General features: G+C 41.5%; 1 protein-coding gene and 1 pseudogene across 1 annotated transcript in view; both read right to left on the minus strand.

Annotated features, from left to right (window-relative positions):
- LOC145345606 (uncharacterized) overlaps nucleotides 1–14,173 on the minus strand; it is a 92,700-nt gene that overhangs the window by 63,348 nt on the left and 15,179 nt on the right. Inside the window, exon 2 of the mRNA XM_080193438.1 lies at nucleotides 12,867–12,995. Within this exon, the coding sequence (XP_080049564.1) occupies nucleotides 12,867–12,995 (129 nt within the window). The remainder of the gene's footprint in view (nucleotides 1–12,866; nucleotides 12,996–14,173) is intronic.
- On the minus strand, nucleotides 5,731–5,876 carry LOC145345756 (U1 spliceosomal RNA; annotated as a pseudogene).

The following is a 14,173-nucleotide window of genomic DNA, read 5'->3' on the forward strand; positions in this document are numbered from 1 at the left end:
CCTAGATAACAAAGACATCAATGTCAGACTCCTATTTATTGACTATAGCTCAGGCTTCAACACCATTATTCCCACAAAACATCTCTCCAAACTCTATGGCCTGGGACTGGATCCTGAACCCTGAACTTCCGAATCCAGAGACCACAATCAGTGAGGATAGGCAACAACACGTCCTCCACGATTATCCTCAACACCAGTGCCACACAAGGCTGTGGTCTCAGCCCCCTACTATACTCCTTATACACCTATAACTGTGCGGCCAAATTCCCCTCCAGCTCGATTTTCAAGTTTGCTGACGACAGCACCGTGGGTTGAATCGCAAACGATGACGAAACAGAGTACAGGAATGAGATAGAGAATCTAGTGAACTGATGAGGCAACAATAATCTCTTCCTCAACGTCAACAAAATGAAGAAGGAGATTGTCATCGACTGCAGGAATTGTAAAAGGGAACATGCCCCTGTCTACTTCAACAGGGAAGAAGTAGAAAGTGTCGGGTGCTTCAAGTTTTTAGGTGTCCAGATCACCAACAACCTGTTTTGGTCCCCCATGTTGACATTATAGTTAAGAAAGCCCACCAATATCTCTAATTTCTCAGAAGACAACGGCACGGTAGCACAGTGGTTAGCACTGCTGCTTCACAGCTCCAGGGTCCTGGGTTCGATTCCCGGCACGGGTCACTATCTGTGTGGAGTTTGCACATTCTCTTCGTGTCTGCGTGGGTTTCCTCTGGGTACTCCGGTTTCCTCCCACAGTCCAAAGATGTGCGGGTTAGGTTGATTGGCCATGCTAAGAAATTGTCCCTTAGCAATAGGGATGTGTAGGTTAGAGGGATTAATGAGTGTAATATATAGGGATATGGGGATAGGGCCTGGGTGGGATTGTGTTTAGTGCAGACTCAATGGGCCGAAGGGCCTCTTTCTGCACTGTAGGTTTCTATGTTCAAAGTTCTAAGACTAAGGAAATTCGGCATGTCAGCTACGATTCTCACCAACTTTTACAGATGCACCATAGAAAGTACTCTTTCTGGTTGTATCACCTCTTGGTATGGCTCCTGTTCTGCCCAAGACTGCAAGAAACTACAAAAGGTCATGAATGTAGCCCAAAATCCATCGCGTAAACCAGTCTCCCATCAATCGACTCCATCTATTCTTCCCGCTGCCTTGGCAAGAACAGCTTCTTCCCTGCTGTCATCAGATTTTTGAATGGACCTACCCTGCATTATGTTGATCTTTCTCTACACCTTAGCTATAACTGTAACATTATATTCTGCACTCTCTCGTTTCCTTCTCTATGAATGGTATGCTTTGCCTGTAAAGCGTGTAAGAAACGATACTTTTCGATGTATGCTAATAAATGTGACAATAATAAATCAAATCAAATCTTCATGAAATTCAGCTCATGCAAGTCTCTGTCACCTGTACTCTATTTCACATAAATCACACTCACCAACATCCTTGTCCTTGACTCCTGGACCCCAAGCACCACCCACTTTAAGTTCTCATTTCTGTTCTCGTTCTTTATGCTGTTAACCCGTTGTGATTCAAATAATATGCTTTTTGAGACAGAGGACATCCATATAGGCTGCACATAAGCACCTTACCAAAGGTAATTTAATCATTCAAATGATATCCAATCCATAAGACAACACCCAGATCCAGCCCAATACTTAGTCAGGGTGCACCACTGGTGAATATTTGATTCTCAATTACTTCGAGGCCAAGTGCAGAAGGAATAACTAGAGCGTGATTAAACTTCAACATTTATTACATATTGATTTGCCCGTTAACCTTCCCTGGATTTGCTTACATGACATAATAGACTCCTTTCATATTCAAAATAAAGGCAGAAAATGCTGTAAATACTCAGCAAGTCAGAAAGCATTGTTGTAGAGAGAAACAAAGTTAATGTTTCAGGTTGATAATTTTTTTCCAGTTATGATGAAAAGTTAAGAGATCCTTAAAACCAGTTTCAAGTACAGATGAAGGGAAAGGGGAAGGGAGAAAAATACTAAAGGAAGGCTATGTAATAGGCTGGAAGTCTGGAGAGATTATGTGACAAAAGAGATGATAGTGCAAAATGATTGGGTAATGGGGTAACAAAGCAAAATTCTACCTTTTATTTCAGATTTCCAACATCTGTCGTCTTTTTCATTCTTGCTCACTTATGTCCACTCGGACATTTTCTGCCAATGATGAAGTGGGTTTTTTGCTTGTTTTCTTATTCAAAGTAAGTAATTTCTTCCATTTTGTCTGATGTTTTATAATCACTTGTTGACAACCAGTTTCACTTGCTTACTTTTCATACCTGGACCACAATATCAGACATGTGATGTCTGTTATTCTTTATTAACTTGTTTTTAATCATCCTCAAGGTCCCTTAGCTTATTAGCAGTCTACTGTTTTCAAGAGTTAATTAGTCATTTTATGACTACAGATGCCCGTCTGCCAGCGCTCTTCTCCACGTCTCCACTGTACAATATTCTTCAGCATTTTGTCTTATCACAAACATTTAACAGCACTTCACTTCCATCTTCTGCAACCTCTTACATTCAACCCACCATTGGTGGCCAGACCTTCAGTTATTAAAGGCCTATATCCTGCAATTTTCCCCCAAAATCATTTCCATGTAACCAGTTTCAACTCCTCCTTTAAGGGACTCTTGGAATCTCATCTCTTTCATCAAACTTGAGTTCACCCCTCCTACTGTCTCCCTTGACTTGTTCTGTTTTTGTCCGAATACATCTATGAAGGCCCAAGGATGTTTTTCTAGTGAATGCAGGATGTTGCTAAATATATCCTTCCAAGCTTCAAATCCATTTCTAGCCAAGCACTTAACCTTTTTTAGAAAAGGTGATCTATTTCACTAACTCCAATACATCTCTGACTTGACTACTTCATACGAACACTTTCTGGTGTCATGAGAGTAGTTGAAGTTGACAGCTTTCATTGAGAGCATGAGCGGGAGTAATCACACTCCCAAAATAAGCCAGCACAACTTTAGAAAATACGTGGGGTGGGGGGAAATCCAAGCACTCAGGATCTCATACCATTTTGCTAGATGTTTTCAATCATCTGGACTCGAAACGTTAGCTCTTTTCTCTCCTTACAGATGCTGCCAGATTTACCAGGATGTTGCCTGGTATGAAGGGCATTAGCTATGTGGAGAGGTTGGAGAAACTTGGTTTATTCTCACTGGAACGGTGGAGGTTGAGGGGCAACCTGATAGAAGTCTACAAGATTACGAAGGGCATGGACAGAGTGGATAGTCAGAACCTTTTTCCAAGGGTGGAAGAGTCAATTACTAGGGGGCATAGATTTAAGGTGCGAGGGGCAAGGTTTAAAGATGTATGAGGCAAGTTTTTTTTTTACACAGAGGATGCTGGGTGCCTGGAACTCACTGCTGAGGCAGGTAATGGAAGCAGATATGGGATATGATCCCCAGAAGGGTATGGGGTTTTACTTCAGATGGGCAGCTTGGTCGGTGTAGGCTTGGAGGGCCGAAGGGCCTGTTCCTGTATTGTAATTTTCTTTGTTCTAAATATTTAGGCTCCCATCTCATTATGTGCAACCCCTCCTCTATGAATAATCCGTACATCCATTAAACTAATTCAGTTAGCCATAAAGTTAATTTCCCCACTTCAAAATTGGCTTCTTGACAGAAGCTAGAGGATGGTTGTAGAGAATTGTTTTTCAAACTGAAGGCCTGTGACCAGCGGGGTGCCTCAGGAATCAGTGTTGGGCCCACTGTTAATTGTGTTTATATTAATGACTTGGATGAGAATATAGGAGGCATGGTTAGTAAGTTTGCAGATGACACCAAGATTGGTGACATAGTGGACAGTGAAGAAAATTATCACCAATTGCAACAGGATCTTGATCAATTGGGCCAGGGGGCTGATGAATGGCAGATCGAGTTTAATTTAGACAAATGCGAGGTGATGCATTTTGGTAGATTGAACCAGGGCAGGACTTACTCAGTTATTGGTAGGACGTTGGGGAGAGTTACAGAACAAAGAGATCTAGGGGTACGTGTTCATAGCTCCTTGAAAGTGGAGTCACAGGTGGACAGAGTGGTGAAGAAGGCATTCGGCATGCTTGGTTTCAGCGGTCAGAACATTGAATACAGGTGTTGGGATGTCTTGTTGAAGTTGTACAAGACATTGGTAAGGCCACACTTGGAATACTATGTACAATTCTGGTTACCCTATTATAGAAAGGAAATTATTAAATAGTGCAGAAAAGATTTGCTAGGAATGCTACCAGGACTTGATGGATTGAGTTATAAGGAGAGGCTGGATAGTCTGGGACTTTTTTTCCTGGAGTGTAGAAGGCTGAGGGATGATCTTATACAGGTCTATAAAATAATGAGGGGCACAGGTCAGCTAGATAGTCAATAACTTTTCCCAAAGGTTGGGGGATCTAAAATTAGAGGGCATAGGTTTAAAGTGAGAGATACAAAAGGCTCCAGAGGGGCAATTTTTTTCACAAAGGTGGTGAGTGTCTGGAACAAGCTGCAAGAGGCAATAAAGGAGACGAGTACAATTTTGTCTTTTAAAAAGCGTTTAGATAGTTGCATGGGGTACGACGGGGAAAGAGGGATATGGGCCAAATGCAGGCAATTGGGATTAGCTTAGTGGTTTAAAAAAAAGGTTGGCACGGACAAGTTGGGCCGAAGGGCCTGTTTCCATGCTGTAAACCTCTATGATTCTATGACTGATGTATACACTATTTTAGCAATCATTTGAGCCTATTATCATTTTTTTCATCCATCAGATAAAGCTGAAAGCATTGATCAGGTTTGCATATTTTTTTGAACACATACTCACAAATCTTTAAATTCCCTGGATCTCCTGTTTATAGCTTCAATATCAACATGTAGTATCATTACTGTTTCAGGCCCCTCTCTACTGATTAGCTCATTAATCCTCATTAATGTGATCTTTACTACTGCCTTCAGAAAACATTATCCTTTAGGTAGTGGTTTCTATTTGTCCCTTCCCCGCACCTATCTCCCCTACTGCCTTCTTTCACCTTGTTGTTGGATAACTATTACAATTTTACAGTAGAATCCACTTAACGTCAGCCATTTTGCCAAAAGGCCAAAGTTTCCCTATGACTGACAAATTATCTTATTCTGATGAAAGCTCTGTGCTAGAAACATTAACTCTGTTTCTTCCTCCACAGATGCTGTCTGAACTTCTGAATATTTCCAACATTTTTCTGATTCTATTTCAGATTTTGGGCAGTACAGTGGCAAGCAGTGCTGCCTCACAGCTCCAGGGACCTGGGTTCAACTCCTGGCTTGGGTCACTGTGTGGAGTTTGCACACTCTCCATGTGTCTGCGTGGGTTTCCTCTGGTTTCCTCCCACACTCCAAAGATGTGCAGGTTAGGTTGATTGGTCATGCTAAATTGCCCTTTAGTGTCCCAAGATGCATAAATTAGAGGGATAGGTGGGATAAGCCCTGGGTGGGATTGCTGTCGGTGCAGACTTGATGGGTCGAATGGCCTCCTTCTGCACTGTAAGGTTTCTATGATTTCCAGCATCCACATTTTTGTTTTAATTAATATCAATGATCTCCATTCCACTAAATTGCAGTACTCAATGTTGGCCAGTTCAGTCAACTGTTGCTCTGTCCTTCTGATGCTTTGCTCAGAGTATTATTACCATTTGCAATATTTCCTTTTGTGCTTACTTCATGTCCAGGGAGCAATGTTAAGCAGTCAGGGTGGAACAAAGAGAATTAATTTTGCAGTCGAGTATCCCGCATTTGGGGACATCGCAGGCGTCAGCACACCCAGCGTGCAATGGGATAGCCTCGCCATGGGCAAAACCACCTACTTGATCATGGTTTCACCACTGCCAGTTAAGTATGAAGGCCAACATTCTGAGATGCCCCCCCTCTTTGCTACAAATAATTTAAAAAGTTTTCCATCTGGGGATTCGATCACAAAATTAGTATCTGTGCGCTCGATCTGCACTGATCAGGGAAAGTGATGGAAAGGAGTTACAATAGTATCAAACTTTAACTCACAAGTTGCAAGCTCAAATATAACCACAGCAAGTTCTGTGAATCTGAGCTTCTGCGCTGGCATTAGAAAAAACTTAGTACTCCTCATGAAAAGCTGCCAGACTATCAAAAGAAAACTGTCTCACACAAGTTCTTTCTTTAGGCATAGCTTGATCAGGCATATAAATGATTCTGACACCCATTCCACATGTATGAATTGTAAAATCTAACAAGTCACAGCTGAAAAACCCAGTAAGTCATTCAGTTGCACGAAGCTCCACTAGCACAATGTCAGTGCAATTGAGGAGTACCAATAAAAGAGACTGCGAGCTGACCACTATCTTATCATGGGTGCAGAAAGTCAATTTCATTGCCAATGACAGAAGCAGTAATACAAATAACTGTAGTGACAAAAATCTAACATTTTTCTTTCTTTTTTTTAACACTAACTAAATATTAGTATAACCTCAAATTAATTAAGGCATTAGTTTCTCCTCACCTCTGCTTTTAGCTCAACTATATCCGGCTTGAACAATTCCATCTGTTTGTATTTGATACAAATTCCTGTGTCTCTCCAAACGGCAAACTGCATCGCCATCACATTTCAGACATAATCATTTCAACTTGCTCAAGTTTACTCATCAAATAGCCCTTTCATTCGCAACACCAATTCCCCTTTTACCTGTTGTAATCAAGCCACTTCTGTCACCTCATTCAAATTTATATATACATTCTTGATTAGTTTGGATTGGTATGTGGTGCTGCCACCCCAAGAGTTAGAAATGGGATTCAAGCACTATCCAGGATTAGAGTACAATTGTGAGAATGCTGCATTGTCAGAAGCTCAATGTGCCGGATGAATCACCAAACCAAAATTGTTTTGGTGGTTAGGTTGGATGTTAAAATCCCATGGCACATTCGAAGAAGGGCAGTGTTCTGAGCAACATTCTTTCGTCAGCCAACAGTATCAAAAGATCAGTGCATTAATCCCACAGCTGTTTAGAGATATTACAATGTACAGAATGGCTACCACATTCACTTGTGGTACAGTGACATTACTCCAAAATCTGTTGCGCATGAAATACTTTGAAACAGTCCTAACACATAGTAAAGCACCATGCTTTCTTTCATTGGTGTGTCTTTTCCTGCATTGTAAAGTTGAAGAATATGGTCTTCTTTCACTAACTTTTATCTTCATGTTACTATTTCTCTGCACATGCTTTCTCTGTTCTCTTTCACTTCCCTAGCTTACCACAACCTTTTCCTTCATTTCTTTTGAAATTACTGTTTGCAACCTCAATACGTAGACATGGAGCTAAGTTTCTGACCTCCAAATCCTCCCCATTATAAAGACCACCTACTTCCACTGCTACATTAGCTATCTCTAACCATGCATCAAATATCTGCTGCTGAAACTCTCAACTATGTTACTGTGACCTTTGAACCTGAATATTCCAATGCACTACAGGAGTCCTATTTTCCACCTTCTGTAAGTGAGTGCACATCCTAACATATATCAAGTCACACTCACCCTTACAGTTGCTACCAACTCAGCAAAGTATCAAACTTAAAATTCTCATTCATGTGTTCAATTTCTACCATGGCCTCACCCCTTCCTAACCCTGGCGCTTCCTTTAGTGCTATAAATGCTGTGCTCCTCCAACCTTACCTCTTATACATTCCCCCTTCTCTATGCCCCATCACTGCCAGCTATGTAGGTCTAATGTGGAGATGCCGGCATTGGACTGGGTAAACACAGTAAGAAGTCTCACAACACCAGGTTAAAGTCCTGTTGGACTTTAACCAGGCTATGCAGGCCCTCAGCTTCGGAATTCCCATCTGAACTTTCTCTCTCCTTTAAGCCCCTCTTTGAACTTCGCTCTTTAGCCAAGCCTTTCGTCATCTATTTAATATTTCCCCTGTTGGTTCATCATCAATTTTTGTCTGATTCACTTCTGTGAACAATCTGGGACATTTTTCTGTGGTAAAGTTACTATGGCAAAGTGAATAATAGTTGTTTCATAGAGACCTGGTGAAGAGTGTGGAATTGAGAGGAGTCACCAGGGATTTCAGGCTGCAGTTTCTGATGGGGTTGTGAGGGATCTTGTTGCAGTTCCCTTCTGATACCTTGTTGTGCATTTCTCATCCCATCACTGCATCCTTTATCCATTTATTTTAATAAACTGTCACAACAAGAAGATGGAGTTAAAGTAAAGTTTATTTATTGGTCATAAGTAGGCTTACATTTACACTGCAATGAAGTTACTGTGAAAATCCCCTAGCCTCCACACTCCGGTGCCTGAGTTGGAGCCAGCTGACCATCAATTTAACCCAAAAAGTACTCTAGCCACAATGGAGATATAAAGTGGATTAACTTTTTTTTTTGCAATAACTGATATTTTGAGTACACTGTACATTTTTTTAAATTCACACATTTCTAATTTTTCATCATAACATCTCCCCTCCACCAAGTTAATATTCCTAATCTCACACAATCAAAAAGGCAGCACACCACTATAAAAACATAGAAGATAGGAGCATGAGTAGGCCATTTGGTCCTTCATTATAATGGCTGATCATCCAGCCATTCTCCTTAATCCCCTTCGCCTCAAAAGGAATATCTAACTCCTTCTTGAATATATACAATGTTTTGGTTTCAACTACCCTCTGTGGCAGCAAATTCCACAAGCTTACCTTTCTCTGGGTGAAGAGAATTCTTCTCATATCAGTCCCAAAATATTTATCTGCATCCCTAGACTAGACTCCTGGTTCTGGACTCCTATGATTAGGAACATCCTTCCTGCAGCTACCCTGTCTAGTCCTGTTAGAATTTTATGTCTACCACCCCCTACCCCTACCCCCACCCCCACCAACTCCCCAAAGCTTCTGAACGACAATGAATGTATTCAGCAACTACTCAATCCCTCCTCATACATCAGTCTTGCCATCCCAAGAATCAGTCTGGTAAACCTTTGCATTCCCTCAGAGAAGGAGACCAAAACGGCACATAATATTCCACGTGTGGCTTCACCAAGGCCCCGTAGAATTGCAGCAAGACTTCTGTTTCCAATCCTCTCACTTTGAAGGCCAACATAGCATTGCTTTCTTATACCACCTGCTGCACCTGCATGCTTACCTTCATTGACTGGTGTACGAAGACAGGTAGGTCCTATCGCACATTGCCCTCTCTACATTTATAGCCAACGAATGAGCAATAAATGCTGACCAGGCTAATGATGCCCACATCCTACAAATAAATAAAAGTTACACTGTTCCCATATTCCACCTTCCCCTTTTCTGTCAACAAACTATAAAATTTAGCTTTCAATCATGACAAGTGTTTGTTGGCTGACCTCAGTGTGTCTCATATTGGAATAATTATCCTAATTTGCACATTTCACCTGATTCCCTGTTCTAGTGGAGCCACAGTCTGATAAAATCTCAATGAAAAAGTCTTATTTCAACCTCTAAACATCTCTGCATGCTTCTAATTCGAGATTCTTGTGCATTTAACTTTCTTCACCTCACAAATAGCAGCCTTCTTCTGTCTGGATCTTAATGTCTTTGTCTCTCTCTCTCCCCTCTTTAAAATCTCTTTGTTTAGCCAAGCTTTTGTCACTTGTCCTAAGGTCTCCTCTTTCAGCTTGGCGATAGTTGCTTTGTCTGAATACACCATATTCCTGCAAAGACACGATGTTGAAACTTTGTCTTGCACATATCAGGACAGATTTGCAAAATACCAATTGTAAAGAGAACAACAATTTATAATGTATTAGAAGAGAGTACTGATTAGTTGGCAAGTGGAATTTCATAGTTCAAGGCATTGCCATAGAGAATGCACCAGGGAACAGTTAACTGTCAAGTGTTTGCCCAAATTCAAAGCAGGCAAATCAACTGAGTCCTCATGAGCAATTCCATGACTAATGAACCAGGGAATAGCTGCCCCCAAGTTTTTGCTTAGTTGAAGAAGGTACAATGCATGGACACACTCCTTCTGTTTGATCTGGAGGAGGGGGCTGAGTGTAGGGTGACGAAATTTGCTGTTGACACGAAGATGAGTGGAAAAGCAAATTGCGTGAGGGTGTGGAAAGTCTGCAGAGAGATCTGGATAGGCTGAGTGAGTGGGCGAGGACCTGGCAGGTGGAGTATAATGTTAGCAAGTGAGAGATTATCCACTTTGGTAGAAATAATAGTAGGAGGGATTATTATTTAAAAGGCAAAAAGCTGAAGCATGCTACGGTGCAGAGGGACCGGGGGGTCCTTGTGCACGAATTGCAAAAACCTAGTCTGCAGGTGATCAAGAAGGCGAATGGAATGTTGGCCTTTATAGCGAGGGGGATAGAATATAAAAGCAGGAGGTCTTACTGCAACTGTACAGGGTACTGGTGAGGCCGCAGCTGGAGTACCGTGTGCAGTTTTGGTCGCCGCACTTGCGGAAGGATATATTAGCCTTGGAGGGAGTGCAGAGAAGGTTCACTCGGCTGATACAGGAGATGAGGGGGCTAGCCTATGAAGAGAGACTGAACAGACTGGGTCTGTACTCGTTAAGAGTTTAGAAGGCTGAGGGGGGATCTTACAGAGACGTATAAGATAATGAAGGGGATAGATAGGGTAGAGGTAGAGAGATTCTTCCCGCTTAGAAAGGATAGCAGGACTAGAGGGCACAGCCTCAAGGTAAGTGGTGGGGACAGTTTAGATCGGAGTTGAGGAGGAACTTCTTCACTCAAAGGGTGGTGAATCTCTGGAATTCTCTGCCCGTTGAAGTGGTGGAGGCTACCTCACTGAATATATTTAAGTCATGGGTAGATAGGTTTCTGATAGACAGGGGTATTAAGGGTTATGGGTAGAAAGTGGGAAAGTGGTGCTGATCCACTTCAGATCAGCCATGATCTTATTGAATGGCGGGGCAGACTCGAAGGGCTAGATGGCCTACTCCTGCTCCTATTTCTTATGTTCTTATGTAAAGGACAGGGCCCTGTGTGTGAATATATGTGACTTCTAGCACATGCAATAAGCCACACTGCAAGCAAGCCACACTGCAAGCCTCACTGATAATCATAATTTGGCTGTCTGTGCTAAGAATTGCACTATCACGATTGTTTGCAAGTGCTATCCAATTGTGCAATCACTTCTAATTTTGGACATTATGTTTTGACTTTTGCAAGCATGGGTTAGATGAGTACAATCAGTACTTTGCCTGTTGGGAACAGCCAAAGGGTGCACTGTTTAATACTATCTGCGAATCTTTGGGATGCATAGCCTGCATACCTGGCATCACACTGATACTGAAATTCATAAACCATATTACTTATTTGTGAGATAGGCAGTGTCTTTTTGACTTGGTAGCAACATTCTGTTTATGAGAATGCCACTTGTATTGCGACTGCATGGTAGCAGCATGAAATGGCTAGCTCAAATCTTTGAAACCCCTTAGCCTTCCATGGTAAACTGAGGTAGACTAAGCACTTCTCAGGACAAAGAATTTCAGGCCCGTTCGTGAGCTTGCGCAGCAGACAGCAAGCAATGGTCTGATCAGGGTAGCCATTATCCTGCAGGATAGCTTTAATGTGTCGTATTTCAGCATCAAGCTAGCCTGATGAGCATAAGCCTCGGGTTCTATTTATGATGTTGCTGATGAGGCCAATCTTAGAGCATGTGGAACTGTAGGAATCCCAACGAATATTGCCCAGTGAGGGTAAGATTACGGTAGACAGTAGTGGAAAACTCACTGGCAGATTTCCCAAAGAGCATATTGAGTAAAGGGAGTTTATTTAACTGCTCCATTTGAAAGTTGAATTTGAGTGCAGGATGGAGCCCAACAAAATTCATACAGTCTGTCCTGGGTGAATGCAAGATGGGAAGTTTTGATATCTCTTTTGTCAACAATATCTTTTTTTCTGGATGGAAGTGGCAAGTGTTTTGTAATGAGCTAGATTTGTTGCCTCCCTTTTTGAAGACAGGCACTGCATTGCCTGAAGATGATCAACTGGGAATTCCAAACAGATTTAAAATCAAACTACTTGAACTCTATACACCGATATCAACCATATCTCAATGAAAAGCAACTGATTTGGTGTTCTTTCGTTATCGTACTTAACCCGAGTTTAAGGATAACGGTGCTTGGCAAATCAAGATCAACCAGGAGATAAAGAAACAACCAGTTGTCAGATTTTATATGAAGATCATCTGAAAAGGAGTTTCCATTGTCTTCAATCTTCCACCCACACACAAAACACAGAGCCTCCTTCATTCGTAACGATGCAATAATTAGGTTTCACCACTAACAGTGCAGCTATATAAACTGATCAACAGGAGCAATGCTTACAAAGAGGTGAGTGTAACTGCCAGTTCTTCCCTGCCCTAGAGATATGGGTCCCGCCCTACTTGCATTGACCTTCCATGAACATAATACAATATAAAATGATGAAAATAAACTGAAGGAGACTTTTTTTTTGTGCACAGCATTGTTAACTTGGCTGGGTGGTTTGTAGCTTTTATATAATGGGGGAAGGGGAGAGAACACAGTTTTAGTTTTCTGCAATGCAAGCTATTTTATATTAGCTTCAGCATAATCATTATAACTCCACTCTGATCGCCACCATCTTTCATTTTGTTTCCAGCAGTGATCAAATATAATGCAGATTTGATTACTTTATAGATGAAATTAGAAAAGAGCATAATAGCAATTTGCAAGGAACAAGTTGCCCTGGCCTTAATTAATCTAAGCATTTGGTCCAGAGAAGATAGATATTCTCATTCTGTTACTTTGACTCATGGACATCAAGTTTCAAAGAAGCACGACTCTCAAAAATCATCCTTTGGGAACACAAAAAGTTTAATAATTTTTTTCAAACCTTTTGAATCTTTTTCAAAGCCCATGATCTTCTCAGAATCTTCAAACTCCAGTTCTTGCCCCAGCATCAGGTCACTCTCCAGGACCAGTCCTTCAGTCCCATTCTCCTCACAGCCATCCTCTGACTCAACTGCAGAATTAAAAGAGCTCACTGTTCAGTCAACATCACCATGGGAATATTGCTTTATCATCTTTCCTAAGTGGTGATCATCGGTTTCGAAATGTAGAACCTTTAATTAAGTTGAAGGGATTGTCTGGGGAACAGCAATGATGATAGAAATTAAGACAGGTTCAAGGATATGCACTTATGTCCTAGAATATTAAATTATAATAAAAGGCAGTTTTGTAGGTACAAGAGGCAAGGAAGGTTGGGAAATTGGGCAGTTTTTTTTAATGATTTTATGGGATGCAGTGTTTCTGGCAAGGCTACTATTTGTTGACTATTCCCAATTGTCCTTGAGACGGTGTCAGTGAGTCACCTCTTGAACCGCTGCAAAGCATGTGGAATAAGTTTGAAGGAAGTTCCATGATTTTGACCTGGCAGCGAGGGAATGACAATATAGTTTCAAGTCAGGATGATGTGTGGCTTGGTGGTGAACCTGGCAGGTGTCAGTGTTTCTATGCTCTCTTACCCTTGTCCTTCTACATGGTACATCTACAAGATACTGTTGAAGAAGGCTTTGCGAGCTGCTGCAGTGCAGCTTGGGAGATTATACACACTACTGCCTTAGTACAGCAGAGTTAATGTTTAAGGTGCAGGCAGAATACCAATCAAGTGGGTTGTTTTGTCCTGGATGACGTCAAGTTCCGAGTGTTGTTGAAGCTGCACTCACCAGGCAAGTAGAAAGTGTTGCATCATTCTCCTGATTTGTGCTTTAGGGGGTCACTCATTAAAGACTTTCCAGCTTCTGATCTGCTCTTGTAGCCACACTATTCACATGGCTATTCCAGTTAAGTTCCTGGTAAATAGTAACTCCCAGGATGTTGATAGTGGAGAATTCAATGATAGCAGACGTGCACAGAACAAAATTAACAGCTTATGTTTATATAGTGCCTTTAATGTAGTGTAATGTCTCAAAGCATTTCACAGAAGATTGAAGTAAATTTTGATACTGAACAGCTGACTAGGTGTTTGGTCAAAGAGGTAGGTTTTGATGGCTGTCTTAAAAGGAAGAAAGATATGTAGAGATATTAGGGGAGGAGATCCAAAGTTTAGCATCTTGGCAGCTGAAGCACTATCACTAATAGTGAATCATTTAAAATTGGGTTGCTGGCAAAACTGGATTAACACGGAAATCAGAGGAGAGT

This window comes from Carcharhinus amblyrhynchos, chromosome 7, assembly GCF_965287045.1.
Source record: "Carcharhinus amblyrhynchos chromosome 7, sCarAmb.v2.hapA, whole genome shotgun sequence".
In the NCBI taxonomy this organism is placed as follows: domain Eukaryota; kingdom Metazoa; phylum Chordata; class Chondrichthyes; order Carcharhiniformes; family Carcharhinidae; genus Carcharhinus; species Carcharhinus amblyrhynchos.